Source organism: Lagenorhynchus albirostris, chromosome 8 (genome assembly GCF_949774975.1).
Source record: "Lagenorhynchus albirostris chromosome 8, mLagAlb1.1, whole genome shotgun sequence".
NCBI classification, from domain to species: Eukaryota; Metazoa; Chordata; class Mammalia; order Artiodactyla; family Delphinidae; genus Lagenorhynchus; species Lagenorhynchus albirostris.
This window is the reverse complement of record NC_083102.1, coordinates 21,940,213-21,960,615: the sequence shown is the minus strand read 5'-3', so window position 1 is coordinate 21,960,615 and position 20,403 is coordinate 21,940,213. Positions and strand designations below refer to the sequence as shown.

General features: G+C 49.5%; 1 protein-coding gene across 1 annotated transcript in view; it reads left to right on the top strand.

The window, feature by feature from the left end:
* The window catches only part of CPA5 (carboxypeptidase A5), a 59,462-nt gene that overhangs the window by 37,890 nt on the left and 1,169 nt on the right, over positions 1 to 20,403 (top strand). Inside the window, 9 exon segments of the mRNA XM_060156682.1 lie at positions 2,171 to 2,360; positions 3,524 to 3,605; positions 4,607 to 4,741; positions 13,262 to 13,360; positions 14,510 to 14,611; positions 15,811 to 15,912; positions 16,266 to 16,376; positions 16,841 to 16,931; positions 20,231 to 20,402. Of these exon segments, the coding sequence (XP_060012665.1) occupies positions 2,245 to 2,360; positions 3,524 to 3,605; positions 4,607 to 4,741; positions 13,262 to 13,360; positions 14,510 to 14,611; positions 15,811 to 15,912; positions 16,266 to 16,376; positions 16,841 to 16,931; positions 20,231 to 20,402 (1,010 nt within the window). The 5' untranslated portion in view covers positions 2,171 to 2,244.

Here is a 20,403-nt window from a genome sequence, read left to right as displayed (position 1 = left end):
CCCTGCCTCTTCAGTCTACATGGAGTCCATGTTACCCATCCTCCTGGCATGTTGTACCTTCCCCTTGTAGCACATACATCAGCTATATTTTCACACTTATTTTTATGCTTTTTAACTTAATTGTCTACTTACCCCATTAGAAATCTAAGGGCTAGGTCTGTATTGCTCTGTTTTATTCCCACACCTTAACAAGTGCTTGGCCCATAGTAGGTATTCAGTAAACATTTATTGAGTAAATAATGTCTACTTAATTAGATATTTTAATGTCTAAAAGTAAAATTAATTAATGAGTAATTAATTTTGAGTGAGAAGCCAATATTAGGTATTAGATCAAACACAGCTGTGTGTCTCTGCTTCAGATCCAGCCTTGGAGACAGTACTCAGGGCTGGTGAATTCCCATAGAACTATGCTGTCTAATATGGCAGTCATTAGCCACATGTGGCCATTTAAATTATTAAAATTAATTAAAATTTAAAATTCCTCACTCACACTCGCCACTGTGGCTATCCTATTGGATACTGTAGACATAGAACATTTCCATTATCATAGAAAGTTCTGCTGGAAGTGCTGCCTTAGAATTCTCAAGAATTCTTAACTGCTCCTCTGTCTCTCTTTTGCTCTTGCTCTCAGTCTTTCTTTCTCTCTCTCCCCACCTCTAAACCAAGTGCAGGGATTGTCTTATTATTAGTGACTTATAATGGTGCTTTTGAACAAGAAGATGCTGGGTACTTTGGGTGACTAGCACCATCTCACTTTTCTTTCTTTTAAATTCCTGAGCTATTGTTTACTAATACATTCTTTTATTCCTATTTCTAACTGAAGCTGACTGTTACTTGGGTAGAAAGCCTAATTGCTTTCTTTTCTAGGTCCTTAAACCCTTTGCTAATGTTTCAGTCTGAGAGTTCCCAAAGCCAGGGTTCTAGGAGAGTTTGGCATGTCTGAACAGCTGAACTACGAGATAATGGAGTAGGTCCAGCGGGGTGTGGGAGCAGGGCATTCTCTCAATAAAAGAGCTCCCCTCTCTGTACACATGGCCGGTTAATTGGCCATTCTGGGAAAGCATGGATGGGGAGGGGGGGCTTCTGAGAATCGCCAGTGACAGTTAAGTGGCCTTTTGTTGATGTCCTCTGCTGAACAACTTTGTTGGATTTAGTCTCTGCCTTTCCTCCACCTCCTGCAGATTTTCTGTTAGATTCATCATTTACCATTCAGGCATCATCTTTCACTTTCTCCTTCTAATATGACTGCTTTGTGTGCTGGCCTCTGCTTTATTCCTACTGTTCCCACACTGTAAAGGGGGCTGTGTGGGGCTTCAGCAGCACTGAGAAATTGACTCTGCTCTCTGTCGAGAACTATAATAATGACTGCAGTGACCTTCATGTATAGCAGAAAATGCACTACCTATCCTGGCATAATGGTGACCACCTGAAGATAGAGAAAAGGGACTCTTCACTGAATTCCTTCTCATAGAATAGACATTTCCTTTGTTCCCCTCTCCATTTTCTTCTCTCCCCTTCTCTCCACTGCAACTGGAGTCCTGAGCTAAGATGCAGCTGTGACTAAGAGCTAATGCTTTGAGATAATGACATTATATTTTGCAGGCTTTGCCAAGCCAGTTCACCCAAGTTGTCTCATCTAATACCCCCCAAAAATCCTGTGAAGCAGGGAGGAGAGATTTTATTAACCCCGTTTGATTGACTGATGAGTAAATTGAGACTTAGAGAGATTAGGTCAATTGCCCCAGACCTTTTAGACAGGAAATGAGCACCGGCTCTGTGTCTAAACACGGCATTGTTTCAGTGGTGTCCACATCCTTATGTGCAGGGAGGATATGTGTGAGTGGATGGGGAGGGAGAAGGAGCACAGAGAAAGATTAGGAAGAGGGAGGAAAGGAGTGGTTTCCTTTGGCCTCTGGCTTCTCTCGTCTTTCTCTGGAGATGGAGGATTCGATGTTCACGAGAGGCTGGCCCAGCAAACCTCTGGGGAGGAAAACAGCTAAAGGCCTTGTCTTCCTCTTTCCCTCCCCTGCTCCCCTTCTCAGGAGAAGACTCACCTAGGAGTGGGGAGGGGCGCCCCAGCTCTCCAAGACCTGGCGTGTGGGAATCCCACGCAGGGTCTCCCCAGAGAGAGCCTAACGCACATTCTCGGGTCTGGCCTGTCGGCCTTTAGGTGCTCTGCTGTCCTGAGGCCTGGCCGTGCCCGTGCACGAGGAGAACCCCTGAAGTTCGCCTGGAGGAAGAAGCATGCAGGGCTTCCCCAGAGGAAGTGTGGGCCGAGGGCTGTCCCCTGTGGACAGGCAGACGCTCCTGGTCTGCAGCTTTGTCCTGGCAGCAGCTTTGGGCCAAATGAATTTCACAGGGTGAGTGGCTGCTCCTTAGTGGGAGGGAGGATTGCTGGGAGCCAGGTGACCGGGTGGCCCAGCGGGACCTGATCAAGGTGAAGGGATTCAGGATTTGAGTTCCCATCCTGAACCCACTTCCAACTCCGTCACCTCTCAATTTCATGTGAGAGGGCAGGACACGCAGCTGTATTATTGTCCCTCCCGCAACCTAGAGTTCTTAGTCTGGACTCCAAGGGTAAGCTTTCAGGGCTCCAAGAACCCCCTGAAATCATATGTAAAATTTTTTGTGTATCTACTTTTTTTCTGGAGGAAGTGTTTGTAACTTTTCTCTGATTCTTAAAAAAGTTATAACCCCCCAAAGACTATGTACTCCTAACGTATGGGTGTGGTATTGTCTTCCCTTGAGTAAAAATAAGTATGAGTATTATATACTCTCTACGGACATGATTTCTCAGCTTCTCAAAGATCCTGCAAGGTAACCACTCCATAGTATTTCCATAGTAGAGAAGAGGAGACACAAGCTTAGAGAGGGGGGTCATCATCCAGGGTGTCAGAGCCGGTCAGGGAGGGAGCCATCGCCATCCCAGGCTCAGACCCCAGAGGTCACACTGCCGGCTGCTCAGTTACATGACCTCCCCACCCCTCTGGAGGGACAGGAAGGAGCTCAGCTTCCCCCTGTGAGGTAGTGTGAGATTGATCTCTTCCATGTCCTGCGGCTCTTGGGAGAAGGCAGGAGAGGGCACGGGGCTGGGGGCAGACATGGCCTTGGGCCCTTGTATGAAGAGCACAAGGGGCCACCATTGGTGCCCCTGACTCCCTGTGTCTGTTCCTTTCTCTCCTTTATTCCTTTTGTTCTCCCTCCCTCCTCCATCCCCCACATTCCTTTCCCATCCTGTTTTCCCTGTCTTAGCATTGGGTTCATCAGCGGCACTGACAGGCTTTTTTATATTTAGTCCCCTGGGTGGTCTGTCCTTGGGGCTGGAGAGACCACTGGTCCTGGGCTAAAGGGCTTTCCTGCTTCCCAGGGCTACAAGTCCTTCTGCTCAGGGGTCCTCTAGCCTCCCGGCTGTCCTGCCAGGTCCCCGCAGTCTGGCCTCTTTTCCACTCTGCCTCTCCCAAGCAGCACAGTCTTCCAGGAATCCCTCTGAACAGCTCCCTCCACCCTCTCTGTGTCTTTCCAGTGACCAGGTTCTTCGAGTCCTGGCTAAAAATGAGAAGCAACTTTCACTTCTTAGAGATCTGGAGGGCCTGAAGCCTCAGAAGGTGAGGACTCCACAGGGCTTGGGGACGAGTTCTCTCCTCCCTCACAGCAGCCTGCACCTTTGGCTCAGTGTCCTGCTTCCCCCACCCCAAACCTGCCCTCTGGGTGTGTCTGCCAAAGATCACAACACTGTGGAAAAATCAAATGTGCCTCCTCTTCAAAAGAGGTTGGGAACACTCACCTGGAAGGTTGGGTGGCCCTTCTTGGCTTTCCCCTCTGTCCTGTAGGGGGGCTGCTCTGAAAATGGCTGGAATGTCCTGAAGCTACACGAGAGGTACATGTATCTCTGGGTGGTATGCCATGCAGCATGCAGACTGGACACATCTGCTTCCCAACTGCAATGGCTTAGCTTGGCAAACCTGTGTTTTATTTGGGTTCGTCCCTGTCAGCCTGAGCATTGGTTTCTGAGAACATTTGTCCTCAGCAAGTATTCCACAAAGGAAAACATTTTCTTCAATAATAGAAGGGTTGTGTTTGAGGGCTGTTGAAACAACCGGGTATTTCTGGATGTGGCCCAAAGCCCACGTTCCTATTCTTTTGAGTGCCCCTATCAACCAGGACTCAGAAAACTTTATAATAAGTCTCTCCATTTTACAAACTGAAAAATAGACATGGCAGTCGGATGGCACAGGGATCCAGATCAGGCCTCTCCTACCCCTTTGGGGTTTAGGGGCAGTGATGTCTCCCTCTCCTCACCAGGGTTCTTGTCCATGTTAATGTTCCAGATGATGAGCCGTCTCACCTTTAGAAATTATTTTGGGCTCTTTGCATCCAGGCGAAGTTACATTTTGTGAGTGAGGCTGGGAGATGAGGTGCTTAACATCAGGGAAGGAAACTCAGTCACTTAGGGATTTTGTTTGTCCCTGTCTTTCTGCTCGGCCTTAGGGGTTTCATTTTGGACCTGGGGCCCTTTCAACTGTATAAGAGAAGAACATCTGGCCCTCCAGGGTGCCTACAGGATTGTGTGATAAACATGCCCATTTTTTTCTCCTTTGTGATCAAGGTGGACTTCTGGCGTGGCCCAGCCAGGCCCAGCCTTCCTGTGGATATGAGGGTTCCTTTCTCTGAACTGAAGGACATCAAAGCTTACCTGGAGTCTCATGGCCTTGCTTACAGCATCATGATAAAGGACATCCAGGTGAGGTCCTGCCCCAGCGCTGTGGCTGGGGTCTCACCTTCATATCCTGTTTTGGTTTGGGCCCAACATGGAGAAAGAACATCCAGGGCTAAAATGGACGTTTTCTTTCTGGAGTTTCATCTGCATTTTTGTGAACCTACCATGGAAAGAATGAAACCTCACACTTCTCAAGGAAAATTTAAATCTAAGACAGACTTCATAAGTCATAGTATGGTAATGGCAGGGTAGCTTGTGGAGTCCTCTTTTTTTTTTAATTAAAATTTTAAAAAAATTTGTACAATTTTAAAGGTTACTTTCCATTTACAGTTATAACAAAATATTGGCTATATCCCCCGTGTTGTACAATACATCCTTGAGCCTGTCTTACACCCAACAGTTTGTACCTCCCACTCCCCAACCCCTGTACTGCCCCTCCTCCCCCCACTGGTGACCACTAGTTTGTTCTCTATACCTTTGAGTCTGCTTCTCTTTTGTTATATTCACTAGTTTGTTGTGTTTTTAAGATTACTTGTGGTTTCCTCTTATGGAGGAATTTGTAGTTCATGACAAAGGAGGAGACGGGAGAGAAGGGAGACAGGAGGAAACAGCTCAGGTCTTCTCTAGGCACCATGGGGAGGAGGCACCTCTTCTGGATGGCTCCTTTTGCTTTTCTGATTGCTCCCTCCTGTCCCTGTTGTGTCTCAGCCATTTGATAGCAAGGGATTCCTTCACTCGAGAGAGGCAGGAAGAGGTGAGAGAAGCCGAGTGTGAGCCCTGCTGCGGTTTCCCTCCCCCAACCTCCACTGCACGGCTCTCAGTACTGGGGGCCTCTCCCAGGCAGGATTCTGCCAGAGGAACAGCTTTGGGAGAAGCAGCTGCAGGCCTGCCCTTGGGGAGGGCGAAGGGAGACTTCATCCCAGGCACCCGCCCTCACTTGTTGCTGCACCTTACAGCGTCTTTTCTGAATGTCGTGAAATTCTATTTTAATTGTTCTGTCTTCAAGGATATCCCAAGGAGTCTCTTTCCTAAATCGATTCTTTCGGGCATCACTGGGTTAGACCTCTCTGGCTGCACCCCTCCGCAGACGCCGTCGTGTACCTGTAGATTTGTATCCACGTAGATTCCTGCGCAGCCACATTGTGCTGCAGCTAATCTCCTCTAAGGGCTTTGCGTGTGGGAATACACAGTCCCCAGAGTGCACACACTTGACATCACATACCATTAGGTGCATTCCTTCCCCTGTAAGCACGGGCCTGGGGCACTGCGGTCCATTCAAAGACCTTTCTTCCTCCTCAGGCACATCTGTTTCCCACTCGACATTTCCCTAATTAAATCCCCCGCAAACAAAAATGGGGAAACCCACAGACAAGAGAGGCTACCACATCAAAAGACTTAGTGCTCAATTCTCATTTTTCACCGGTGCCTGCATTTTGAAGTTTGCATTTCCCTGCTTCTGTCCTGCCCTGGAGACCCTGCAGCATTTGGCAAAGAGATAGGAAGAGGTCTCTGACATTTTTCTGTTGATTTCTACATATCAGGAATGGACCCAGAGGCACCTGTGAGTCTCCCCCGCTTCACCGGCTCCTCTGGAACGGTCCTCTCCTGTCATCCCCGGCCCCTGGATTCCCTTCTCTGGTGGGAAACGGGGAGCTTTTCATGCCCTCTCAGTAAAATGCCCTCGACTCCGGGCCCTAACCCAGTCCGGCAGGATTTTCACCAACAACTTGCTCTGTCGGCAACGCATCAAGCTCTGATTGTTATACTTGAGATCACATTTTGGCTCCCAGGGAGCTGGGGCTGGGAGGAGGCTGCTGTGTTGAGTTGATTTGTGGTGATGATGGGGGAAGGTGTCTAGGAGGAGGGAAGCTCAGAGGTGCTAACAGGAGGGAAGGGCTTTGCACCACTCAGGTTGTTGGCCTCCAGTCTCACGTTTTAGTTATTGACGCACAGACCTGGTTGCCTTCTGCCTTCTGGATCACCTCACCCCAGTGTCTGGCATAGTGTCTCCTGCATGGTGGGCCCTCAACCACTGTGTGCTGAATGAATCGCTCTGTTGGCAGGTTCAGGAGGAGCATGCCCGGAGAGAGACCTGGCTAATATGCTGGTCTTTGTCTCCAGAGCCCCCTCCCCTGAGCCCCTCAAGGTACAGAATCATTTGCCTTATCTATCTTTATATTCCCAGCACCTACCATAGGGCCTGCCACTTAGGCGGGGCCTAGTAAATGTTAGTTGACTTAATGGACGTGAGAAGGAGAGGGAAGAGGAGAGAGTATGCTTGCTTGTTAGTACCAGGCTGAGAGAAAGTGTGAAAAACCTTGGTGCCAGCTTTTACTTTGGCCAGAGGCGCTGGAGATTTTTGAGGAAGGGAAGTGCCCCCCTGCCACTCCTGCCTTGTGATCAGAGGGATGCTTGAGATCTGCTTGTTCATTCCACCCACAGATGCAGAGACACCTACTGTGTGCCGGGTATTGGGCAAGGCACTGGAAAAACAAAGATAAAAAAAATCTAGTCACTGGATCCAGGGGCGCTTGAGTGCTGTGGGGATGGGAGAGTTGAGGGGAGTAAATCAGTGATTACAATGGAGTGGATGATGCGCTGATGGAGTGGAGCAGGTTGCTATGGGAGCGAGTACAAGAGGCACTGCATGTCGCTCCGAGAAGGCGGTAATTACGGTGTGGCTGAAGAGCGGGAGGCGGGGGGCGGGGAGGGGAAGGGGCCTATGATTGGCACTGAGGCCAGACCAGAGCACAAAGGGCATCCTCCACCAGGTGAACAAGTCAAGATAAAATCCCGAAAAACGTGGGGGAGCCATCGGAGGGCTCTGACATGATCAGATTTGCATTTTAAGAAAAATCCCTCTGACAGTGACAATGTTGACAATGTTGAGGTGGGGACAGGAACAGGGAGAGACTGACAGACAGGAGGGTGGTGAGGAAATTGCAGTGGGCCAGGGAAGAAATTATCTGATTCTGAGTGAGCTGTATTTGCATTTAATTTTTCTTCACCTCCTCATTCTTTTCAGCCCTTTGTTTTTGTTTTTTTTTTTTTCCCTGGGATGAGTCACCATGGAAAAGCTTCACTTGAGCAATCAGCTCTGTGGATTTTAATGGCTTTTTTCTGATTACAAAATTAATAAATATTCATGATAGATAATTTGGAAAATAGGGGAAAGCACAAAGGAGAAAACAAAAATCACCCATTCTCCGAGCACGCTCTAGAGCAAGATACAATTTAGCGTAAATACTGCTTCGCCAATTTTCCCCTCTCTCCTGGATCATTCCCATTAGCATACAAATATAGAGTTATTTCTCTCATCTTAAAAAGGTCCTCTCTTGATCCTTTCCCCCACCTCCAGCTATCACCCCATTTCTCCTCTTCCTCATAGAGCAAAACTCCTGGAAATATTGACTGTACTTACCATCTCCATCCCTCTCCTCGGGTGGGCTGTCCACTGCCTGCTTCACCTCAACTGCCCTTGACAACGTCACACACAGCTCCTAGGTCCAACTCAGCAGTCAGCTCTGAGTGCAGTGTCCTGTTCTTTCATCTTTCAGCCTGACTGGTCACTCTCTCCTCTCTGGAACACGTCTCTCCTTCTGGCTTCCACGACACTACGCTCTCCTGGTTGTCCCATCTTACTGGCTGCTCCTTTGCATGTTGTTTCCCTGTTTCCCAGCTCTGTCCTTTGACCTCTCCTCTACCCCCTCATCCAGGATCATGGCATTGAATACCTTCAACCTCCTGAATACTCCCATATTTATAGCTCCAGCCAGACTTATATATCCGACCTGAACTCCAGACTGACGTATCTGACCAGCTACTTGGCATTTCCACCTAGGTGTCTAATGGGCATAGCAAACTTCACAGGTACAAACCTAGCTCCCCTGGCCACTCCCTGGCCTGCTCCTCCATAGCCTTCCCCAACTCAGGAAATGGCAGTGCCATCCTCCCGTCACTCAGACAAGAAACCTGGAGTCATCCTTGACTCTTTTCTCACATCCCACAGACAGTCCATTAGCAAATCCCAGCAGCTCTCCCTTCAAAATATATCTTACCACATCCTATTCTATCACCACGGGTCGACACCCCATCAGCCTTCACCTGGATTATTCTGGTAGTTTCCTAACGGTTCTCCCTGATTCCACCCTTGCCTCCTTATTGCCTAGCCTCAAAACAGCAGAGGTGACCTTTAAAAATATGCAAGTCCTATTATGTCACTCCTCTGCTTAAAACCCTCAGTGTCTCCCCACATTATTCAAAGTAAAACCCAAAGTCCTTAAGACTGCTGTAAGGCTCTACACGATGCAAGCCCCACCCCACGTCACTGGCCATTCTCCCCTTGCTCACTCTGCTCCAGGCACTGGAACCTGCTTGATGTTCCTCCAGCTTGCCTGACCTATTCCTGCTTCAGTGCCCTTGACTAGGATCATACCTCAGGGCCTTTGCACTTGCTGGTCCTTGTAGCTGGAATGCTGCTTCTACAGATATCGGCATGGCTTATTCCCGCACTACTTTCAACACTTGATTCACGTATCAACTTTTCACCCTATTTTAAGTTGTACCCTTCTCCTCCCACACTCTCCCAGTTCCCGCCCTCACTTTTCTCCTTGGCACGTACAGCCTTCTAATATCCTATATGATTTACTTATTTGTCTTGTTTGCTGTCTGTCTCCCCTACCAGACTGTAAGCTCCATGAGGGCAGGCAATTTTGTTTTGTTGGCTGCCATATCTTTAGTGCCCAGTGTGTGCTTCACAAACACTGGTCTGCTGAGTAGAAGAGATTAAAAAGTGGGAAAGGTGTTGGCTGGGTGGCAGCTCTAAAGAGGAGAGGAAGACAGGAATAGGCAAGGAAAGGAAGGAATCATGGGTAAGGCCCTGAGGGAGAGCCAGAGTCTGGCTGCATGGGGATAGGGGGCTGAGGAGGGTTGGGGGTAGGAGTTGGGAGACAGGGTCAGCAGAAGGACTAGGCCCCTCTCTTGGTCCCAGGGAGGGGCAGGGGCTGCCTGACTCACCCAAGTGACCACTAATGGGGGTCACCTGCTGTCCAAGTCCTGCAGACACCACTTCTCCCTGGAGGAACCCAGATTTCCTGGTCATGCCCTGTAATGATTATTCCACCAGAGTCCTGGAGTCACCCAAGAGTCACTGTTGTTGTCCTGTCATTGTCATCATCATCATACCTGGCATTTACTGCATGCTAGGCAATGTTCTAAGCATTTTACATGTATTCACCCTTCTAATCCTCACAAGAACACTTCAAGTATGTGTGAAAGTACATGGTAACATGACCCTCATTTTATGAATGTGCAGAGAATTTCCTAATTTAGGAGACTGAGGCACAGAGAACTTTGCAATTTGCCCAAGTTAGTGACAACGTCAGGATTTAATCTGAGACAGCCTGACTCCAGGCCCTGGGCCCTTTACTCTTGTGCCGTCTGCCTTCTCAAGCGGTGTCGTTGTTCGTATGGCGTTTTAGCTTTGCCTTTTGGGCAGGGAAGCCCCGGTTCGGTCTTGAATTCTGAGGGGTCCATTCTAACAGCCCCAGATCTGTACCCCCTCACCCGCCATCCAAACGTAGGCATGGACTGTAACTGCCACTGGCCATGCAGCTGCGACTGCAAATGTTAGGCCTGGAAGAGGAGGCCAGGGATGCATGAGAAGAGGTGACTGCCCTCCTCACAGAGCGGACATTAGAACCCATCTCCTGCCCGCCACCACTGTTTCTGTGAACTTCGTCCATTTTACGTCTGTGGTTGGAGTGAGCTGTGAATGCAGATTCCCCTCAGGCGTCATCTTCACCGTTACGATCAGCTTCCCCCAGCTCCCCATCTTGGAGGTGCTGTTCTTAATGTCCCCATCCTTCCTTGCTCCTGTCATAAATTAATTTACACCGAGGTATTACTTTCCCTGTCAGCTTACGGCTTCCAGGGAGGCAAATGGCTTACTTCTGAGTCTTTTTTTTTCTCTGAGAAGCCTGACAGGGCTGTAATTAGGCAAGCCTGCGGCAAGTCTGCATTCTTAGTTCTCCCATCCCCTTCCCTCAGCCCTGTGAAGGGAGCAAACATCTGCGTATTTTTCAGGCCAGGGTAGATTAATGTTCCTGGAATCAAGGGCCCAGCTGTGAGGGCTGAGCATTCCCAATTTGTAAGCGGGTGTCATATCCATTCACAAGGCTGTGAGTGTGTTTGGAAAGTTATTTGCAGTTTAGTGCCGACTTCCCATTTGCCTCCAAGCTGTCGTGTGGAACAAAGGACAGCCTTATGGGAACTCTCTTCCTGTGGGTGTCCCTGAGCTGTGGGGAAAGAACTGGGTCCTCAGGTCCTATCTTCCCAATTTTTCTTCCCTCTCCTCCACCTTCACTCACCACCTCCATCCCTAGGAAGTTAGATGTATGGGCCCTTTAACTTTACGGCGTTGGGGCCCTGACTCCGGGTGCGTTGGCCTGACCTGCTCTCTGCTCTGCAGCTGCTCACTGCAGCTGGTCATGCCCGGCCCACAGTGAGGGACACACATTGGTCATGGAGGCTGCTGAGATTTCCGTTGATTTTCTGGGAAGAAGACAAATTTCCTTTGTTAGAGCTTCCCAGGCTGGTGCTTGTGCCAGTGAGGATCAGGGCTCCTCCAGCCATCTCTAACTAAACCAGCAATCCCAGCTTTGCCCAAGTGGGAACGTCCCCAGCCCAGCGAGTTCAGCTAGAGAACATTGCAATTACAAATGCCTAGCGTGTAGTTGGTGCTCAAAAAGAGAATGAAATGAGCCCCAAACATTGACTTCCACTCCCATTTAAAAATCTGTGAACTTGAGGGTTGTGAGCGAGCTGACAGGGGCGATGGGGTGAGTGTGTCATCTGATAGTGGCCTCGGCTGCAGCGGGGCAAGGCGGGAGTGTTTCTTCTAGCCCTGGGACTGAAGGCGCCATGGCTGCTGCTTTATTTTTAGCCATTTGGGTGTTTTGTCTTTGTTTTAGTATTATTTATTCATTTAGAAGATTTTCCATATTGAAGTAGTGTGAGCACGTTGCCAAAATGCAAAAATAGAGAAAAGGAAAAATTGCTTGAAATCATAATCTTTCTCTCCTAACAGGCATGTTAGCATTTTGGGTTTTTTTTTGACGTTTTACTATGTTGTTTTCCTATGCTTGGGGTATTGCCTTTTCATTATTTTAAAGCATTTGTAAATTACAAGAATAGTATGATGGACTTTTCACCTGTTGTTCATATTTTATATGTGTGCTTACTCTTTTTCTCTCTATGTACACACACACACACACACACACACATAGACGTGTGTGTGTGTGTGTGTGTCTGTGTGTGTGTGTGTGAGATTCTTATTAGCTTTTAGTTTTGATAGCAAGCTGGCCTTAAGGAACGTAATGTTAGAAACTAGGATATCTGGGTTTTTATCTCACCTCTGCCCCTAGTTAGCTTTGCTATTAAGTCTCTTTACCTCTCTAATTTGCTTTTTCTCTAAAACATGAATAGTTAATTCTTGCCCTGTCATCAGGTCATCTGACCAGATCAACCGAGATGATGAGTATACAGATGCTTGGTTAAACTAAAAGACTCTGGCCTGAAGCAAGGCATTATCAGGATTTACTTGTGACCCAGAGCTGCAAACCAGAGAGACTCTGGGTTGACGGCCTCTGCTTTCCCAGCACCCCTGTGGCAAAGGGGCCCAGGCACCTCCCATGCTGCACAGGCAGGGCTGAGTCCTGGGGTGCTTCGGTCCCTGGGTGTCAATGTAAGGGTATGAGCTTAGGGTGGAGGGCACCTGCCCACCTCACTGAGTCCCGAGCTGAGAAAAATGCCCCAGGATGATGTGGGAGGTCAGTGCAACCCAGGCACTATACTGCCCGCTCTGTGGGAAGTACCACATGAGGATTGTGTGCCAACTCCAAATTGCCACTCAAGGAAGGATATTACTTTGGCTCACCTGTACTTGTGTTTAAGAGGCAGTTAAGATGGTGAGTGACAGACTGTTGGCACATTAAGTATAATGATTTGGACTGGCTTTTCGAATGGCTTGGACATCAACTGTCTGGGCTACTTCCTGGGGCAGAGTCATGCTGTGGGTCAGGGGAGCCCTCTGCTCCCACAGGGGTCAGTGTACATAGTTCAGCTTGGGCTTTGGCTCAACAGAGTGTTCACAGAGGACAAAAGCAATGTTGGCAGTAGCTCATGAGCATCTTTTCCAAGACACTTTTATATCTTTTATTACATTTTATCCTTTTGAGATGGGCAAGGCAATTCCCAATTTTAAAGCTGAGGAAACCAAGATCAAGGTTCCGCAGCAAGTTAGTGGCAATGGCACACTTAGAACCAAGTTCTCCAGACTCCTTGTCCTGTGCTCATCTGGGAAATGGCAGCATGAATGCCAGCTTGCCAAGTGGAAGAATCACCCAGCAACCTGGCATCTCCTCCTTTTGTGCAGTTCACACTCACAGCGGCTCATTCTCGCGTGTCGATGCTGTGTTTGTGCAGCCAGCTGAGGCAGGGCCTCAGAAGAGACATGCCTGGCCCAGCCTCCTCTTCCCTTCCTAGGTGCTGCTGGACGAGGAGAGAGAAGCCATGGTGAAATCCCGCTGGCTGGAGCGCAGCACCAGTGGCTTCAGTTACTCCTCGTATCACACCCTGGAGGAGGTGGGTCTGCCAGGTCAGGCTCTGGGCTCTGTTGTCCTCTTGAGCCCTGAGGGTCTCCAGCCTCAGGACTCTGGGGTCTACAGGAGACTGTGAGCTGACGCTTGGGGAGTGCAGAGCACACACTGGGCGACAGGAGGTAGACAGCTCAAGGAGGTCCAGAAGCCAGGATTCAGATAGAGGGGACTGTGGCCCGGTCCAGAGCAGGCGTGGGAGGTGGAACACTAGAGCAGGGATCCAGCACCGTCCAGAACAGAGCAGGTAGAGGCACCTTCCTATCTGACATTCTGGCTAGGGATCCAGGGGTCTTAACCTCTGAACGACCATTCCTGTGTTAAGTGACCCCAGCTGTGAGTACTAGAGCATAGAGGGACAGGAAGCTAGGCATGTTAGAGAGCCATTTTGTAGAATTAAAGAGTTGCGTTCAGCTGGAGAAAATTTATGATTACAGTTACAGCCATTGAGGGCAGGCATGACTGATTGTGACTTGTTCATAAAGGTAGAATATGCAAGAAAAGCATAGAGACGCCCAGTCGAGAAAGAAACTCTAGGCACACATCCTATTTCCATGTAAAGGATGACATTATTGATATTGTCCATCTATTATTATCATTATCACTCTCCCCGTTTCACGAAGTCCGTTAATAGAGGATCCATTTTCTTTCGTATATTTGTTAATTTAATTATATATTGGAAGAATAAGAGAATGAATTAGTATATTCCATCAGTATTTACTGATGTCAGAGATAAATAATCCTGCCTTCAAGAGGCTTAGAATCTAAAAGGGTCAGGATGACTAAAAACAACACTGCAAGACTGAGATCTGTCAAATGGATTGAATGGGCCAATAATATGGAAGCAAGAGAAACTTCCAACCAGAGAGAGCCATGCAGGCCGACCCTGGGGACTGAGTAGGCGCAGCACGTGCTGCTCTTCCAGGCAAGGCTTAGGAAGAGCCTGGGAATCCAGGCTAACCACAGCTCCTGCCTTAGACCCAAGGTAGTCTTTGATTTTTGTGATACTTTTAGATCCTCAAGGGAGGTGGGAAAGCATTAAAGAGGGTGGGATGGGACAAGGAGAATACTCAGAGAGATCCTGGGATTTGCCCCCTCCCTGCTTAACTGCCCATCTGAGAAACTTCATTCCTTTCAGATATATACCTGGATCGACAACTTTGTAACTGATCATTCAGATACTCTCTCAAAAATTCAGATTGGCCACAGCTTTGAAAATCGGTCCATTCTTGTTCTGAAGGTAAAAGCTAGCAGTGTTGACCACTAGACTGTACAGTGAGTGCCTCTGGCATAAGTTGAGCTCATATGGGGTTGTGGCTGGGTGGGAGTTTTAGGGAGAGAGATGTGTACACTCTTGTCCCGAGGTGACCCACAAGCTTTGGGATGGTGGTGTTCGGGGACCCACCCTTGTAGGTGTGGACAGGTGGTAGTGCAGTGACCTGGCATGTCTGGGTCAGGAATCTGGTGGGAGGGTTGCTAAGGAGATGGAACTGCAGAGTGGCAATCATCACCTTGGACTTGGGATGTGAGTGTGAGTGAGTCAGCATTCTTCCTGTTACCTCAGTTGCTTCATCTGTTTAATGGGAAGAGCGGTACCCAGAGGCTTCATTTACAACAACTGAAGTCATCTGGCTCAGGCAGCCCCACAGACAGGCCTGAGTCTATGAGGACAGCTTTCAGCCCTTCACAGGGGCCACTGGAAACAGAGCTCTAGTAAACTTGGCAGCAGCAGTGCCCTTGGCCATGAAAGAGGCAGGATGGGTGAGAGTGTGGAGCCTACGGGAAAATGATTCTTTGTGTGTGCCCTAGAGGGCACTCAGGAGCATGGACCACGCAGGGCATTTGACATCCAGCTCTCAGAGAAGACAGGCACTGCAGTCCTCAACAATGCCCTGGGGGACTCTTCTGAAGGGTCAAGTGGTCTCATCTAGCTCGGGATTTGACTTCGCCTGTGCCTGCTTTGATTTCCCTTAAGGGCTGTCTGTGTTCCCCCTTTAATGCTAAGACCTTGCTACTCAGTGGGATCCTTGGACCAGGAGCAGCAGCATTCCTGGGAGCTTGTTAGAAACTCCCAGCCACACACCCCTTTCCAGATCTACTGAATCAGAATCTGCATTTTACTGAGCTCCCCGGAGGATTCACGTGCCCCTCAAAGTTTGAGAAGCACTAGTCTAAAATACTTTCAAACTTGGGAAATTCTGTGCCTCTGGCTGGATCACTTTGCTCTCCAAGAGCATCACTATGTCTCCAGGGCACCCCCACACGTGTGCACTTTCTATGGGCTCATGCACAGGTACCTCCACCTACAGCCCCCCTCTCAGGAACATGGGGCCGCTCCAGGCAGTGAGGATACGTCTGGGGCCTCCTTCCAGGCAGTCTAGGGACAGCCCTGTAGCTGTTTTGGCTCAAACTTGTATGGGGTCCGGTGCTTTTCCCCAGTTCAGCACTGGAGGTTCGCAGCGCCCAGCCATCTGGATCGACACTGGAATCCACTCCCGGGAGTGGATCACCCATGCCACCGGCATCTGGACTGCTAGGGAGGTCAGCACAGACCATGGGGGCTGGGCTGGGGGAATGGGGGCTGCTCAACTATTTAAGGGCACCTCCAGTTGAAAACTTAATTCGTGGTTCTCCTAACCCGGGGGGCTGTCTACGCTCCTGCCCTATGGAACAGCTGCCATGTGCTCTGGCCTTTTGCAGCACAGAGCCCCAAGCTGTCCTGCTTTCTAGTTGTTTAAAATCCAAGCCTTTGGTTCTGCACAAGGCTGAACCTGATGACTGATGCCACCCCTGCCTGCAGCCACTGGCTGTACAGATGTCCTGCTCTGCTTCGGAGGAGAGCCCAGCAGGGCCTCCTGTCCCTCACCCTGTCCCCACCCTGCCCTTTCTTGCAGATTGTCAATGAATATGGCAAAGACCGCATCGTGACAGACGTACTGAATGCCGTGGACATCTTTATGGAGATTGTCTCCAACCCTGACGGGTTTGCTTATAGCCACAGCATGGTGAGAGTACCTGAGAGGGAGGGGGTCGAGGATCAGGGGTCAGCTCTGGGGGAATGGAGGAAAGGTCACTGTGGCTTTGGGATGCTTGGCTGAGGTTCCCTAGGGGCAGGCCCCGCGGGGGCTCCTTGCAGAGCCTCACTGAGGCAGGTGGGCTGCTCAGATACTGTAGCTGCAGCTCTTGCCCTTCAGCCTCCCTCTTGCTGCCCAGGGAAGGCCACTGTTGATTGACTGTGCTTGGGCCTCTCTCCATACCCATGTTTAACCTCATAATACCCCAGGTTTAACCACAAAGCATCTGATCTGCAGCCTTGGCCCAGCCCCATGCCAGCCTCATCCTGCCCCAGAGATTCCTTCCTTTTGCCCCTCCCTGGCCCGCCGGACCCCGCTTCCTAGACCAGGATGTCAGAGGCTCCCACCCAGGAATGGGCCCAGTGAATGAGGTCACCTGCCCTGCGCATTTTCAGAACCGCTTGTGGCGGAAGAACAAGTGCAGCAGACCCGGAATCTTCTGCATTGGTGTGGATCTTAACAGGACCTGGAAGTCAGGCTTTGGAGGTACTGCAGTCTGCTGCACCCGGGGGCAGGGCTGGAGTGGGCTTGGTTCCTGGCACGTCTCCCACACAGTCAGATTATGCTGACTCATAACTGGGGAGGCAAAGCAGTTAGCTAATGCAAGTGAGTCATGGCCAGAGACAGGCAGGCACATGCCTAGGATCGGCCGTGAGGTATGGGGAGAGGTTGCATATGTCTGTTAAATGTATACATATGCTAAGCCTTCATGGGAAACAGCTCCTTGCCTGGGGACTAACTGCAAGGGTCAGATCCTAAATATGGCAGAGAAAGGCTTAAGGAGGTCCAAAGTAGTCTTGCTCATTGTTCAAAACCCAGAATTTGTGGTGCCCCACCCAAATATCTCTAGCCCTTCCCTGAATGGAGCATGCCACAAGAAAATGCCTCCAAATTCATTCCCTGAGACCTGTGACCCAAATTTTGCCCTCTGGGGAGGCCAGAACAAAGGTTCGAACATAGAATAAACTAGTTCCTTATCATTAACACTAACTTGAGCCTGGCTTTTATTTTTGGCCCAATTACTTTGTGACCCTGGGCTGTTGGACTGTTGTTCACCTGCAGGGTTGTATCATTCAAGGGAGGGGTGGGCAGCTTCCTCCTGAGTTCCCTTGGTGTTCTTTCTGATTATCTCCCTTGCCACACGAGGGGCTTAGGGACTAGATGGGGAAACTGAGGCTTCCAGAAAGCCCAGAGATGAGTATGTGGACCCTGGGAATGCAGAAATTTGATGGTTGGGGTTCTGGGTCTAACCAGGAAAGTCTCCAAAACAGAGGGATGTATGGGTACAGCCCTCAGCCCCCAGATATTGCTCCCACACTATACTGGGGAATCAGGGTTTGGCTCCACAGGAGACGATGCCGTGCTGTTGGCTGCTCCTACCCCCTCGCCATGCTGTTGAAAAGCAGATCTGCAGATGGGAGGTCAAGCCCACGAGATAGAACATTCTAGATCTGGATGCCCATTGCTTTGAAAATCTGATTTGAGTCTGTTCTCATTGAAAATAAGGACAGCTCTGAAGCATACAGAGCGAGGCCACCAGCCCACAGTGTAGGGGTTGCCTGAGAGTCTGGGGCTGTGTTTTAGCTGCTTGTGTAAGGGAACACAGCCACATAAAATTAGGTTTCCACCTCCAAATAACCAGACATTTGCCCCCAAGAGGGCATCCACGTGGGCCCCTCAGAACTGGCTGAAGGGAGTGCCCACGTACCCTGAGACAGACTGGCTAGAAGAAAGACAAATTACCTCTTAAAGAAAATAACTTTTGTGAGTTTCACCACAGGAAAAAAAATCAGTATATATATATACACAATGTAAAAAAAAATATGTGGGAAAAAAGCCCAGAGGGGACAAAAAGCTCCCATAATCCCCCTGCCCAAAGATTACTGCTTTTAATAATTTACCATGTCCTTCCAGTGAGTTCCCCTTGCTACAAATTACATTTTTAGAGAAGGAAAAATAAATAGCTAATGAATCCATTAGCAGGTACTTGTGAAACAGGCAGGCTCAGAGGACTTTGACTGTGAATGTCAGAGACAGACAGCTAATTCCCATTTGGTCAGGGGAAGATTAGTTTATTCTGCCTAGCTCAAACCAGAACTAACGGCCTGAAGTGTTTCTCCATATTTGGGCAAAGCCACCTGGTCGTTGGCAGGGGAACCACTTTCCATGCGTGGGCTGCAAACGCAGACAAAGCTTGCAGCCTCCCTTGCTCTGCTCATCTGTTGCTATTTGTCATTCATCAAGTGTAGCAGGTGCAGAGGCTCCCAGCAGACACAACAAACAGGGCCACTGTTAGCTGGGCCAGCTCCAGCCTGTGAGGCTGCTCCTACCCCCTCGTTTCCTGCAGGCACATCCCCTTCTAACCAGGGTCAGTCCTTGCCCTAGGCAAGGACCCGAAGACCAAGAAGAGATGCGCTCCCAGGTGACAGAATTGCCTCTGGGCCTGCCTGTGGCCAGAAATATCGAGTGTCTGGTTAGTGACTCAGGGGGGAAGATTTTGTTTATGGTTTTATTATTGCCTTAATTTAATTGCTGCGTAAAGAGTAATCTGTAGATCATCCCTCCCACCCCGCTGCCCTCACCTGCACCCTTGGGGAGGACCTGTTTGCTGCAGTCCTAGAGCAGCATCTGAACTGTTGGGCAAGCCTCTCAGCTCTCTGGCCAACTCACTGCCCTGAGGGGTGCTCTGGCATCCTCAGGAGGCTTCAGAAGTTGGGGCAATCTCTGGCCTCTGACTGGGCTTCTGTGCAGTCATTTCAGGGAGGAGGAGTGAGAGCAGGACCTGGGATGCTCTTTCCAGTTGTGTTCCTAATCCACAAATCATGACCAGCCCAGCCTAGCCCTCCATGACATGGCCCTTGGGGAGGGGAGGAAAACAGAAGAGGAAGAAAAGAGATGGGGAGCAAAGAATCTAGTAGGAGATGGGAACAAATTAAATTTGTGAACAGAATAGAAGCACAGCTGCTCTTTGCCCTCTCTCCAACTTAGGTCCCCAAGAAGAATTTTCAAAGACACTTTGCATCTGTGGTTCCCAGACCAGCCTTGGGCAACTATGGTGATCTAGTCTCTCTTTTACTCCAAGTTCATGCTGTTCTTGGGCTATGGCTGTGGCAAAGCTTGAGCAGACAATAAGTCTGAGCACTCAACTGACCCAGGCCTTTTCCATGGCAGTGGAGGGTCAGCAGAGAAGGATCAGCTCAAAGGGGTCACTGCTCATAGGGGAGGCCAGGTTGGAGACCTACTGGCAACTGCTGAGGCAGGCCTGCCTTTCTAATGGAGCCACAGTCAGGACTTAACCAAAGGACAAGCCAAGGGAGCTCCCTACAGGGCCACAGAGCTACTGAGCCATGGTGTGGCAACACTCCTCTGATGTACTAGGCTAGGGTATGAAGCAGTAACAAATATCCCTCCAAATCTCAGTGGCTTAACACAATATAAATTTATTTTTCATGCATACAAAGTCCAATGTGGGTAGGTGCCCCTCCTTGACAGCTTTCTTCCACTGGTGACAGAGGGATCCAGGACACTTCTCCATTTAGAGTTTTTTCCTTCAAGCACACAGACAGAAGAGAGTGTCGAGAAGTCACACTTGCTCTTAGCCTCCAACTAGAAGTGACACATCATCACTGCTCACATTCTCATTGGTCAAAAGTAGTCACATGACCTCAACCAAACTGCAAAAGAGGCTAGGAAATGTAGAGGAGTACAGTATATTTTGTGAGCACTAAGTGTCTTTCCCAAGCCTGGGAATTTGAACATTTTGGGTGCTTTGACTCCACTTCCAGGAAATGGTTCTAACAACAACCCCTGCTCAGAGACTTATCATGGGCCCTCCCCTCAGTCAGAGCCAGAAGTGGCTGCCATTGTGGACTTCATCACGTCCCACGGGAACATCAATGCTCTGATCTCCATCCACAGCTACTCTCAGATGCTCATGTACCCCTACGGCCACTCTCTG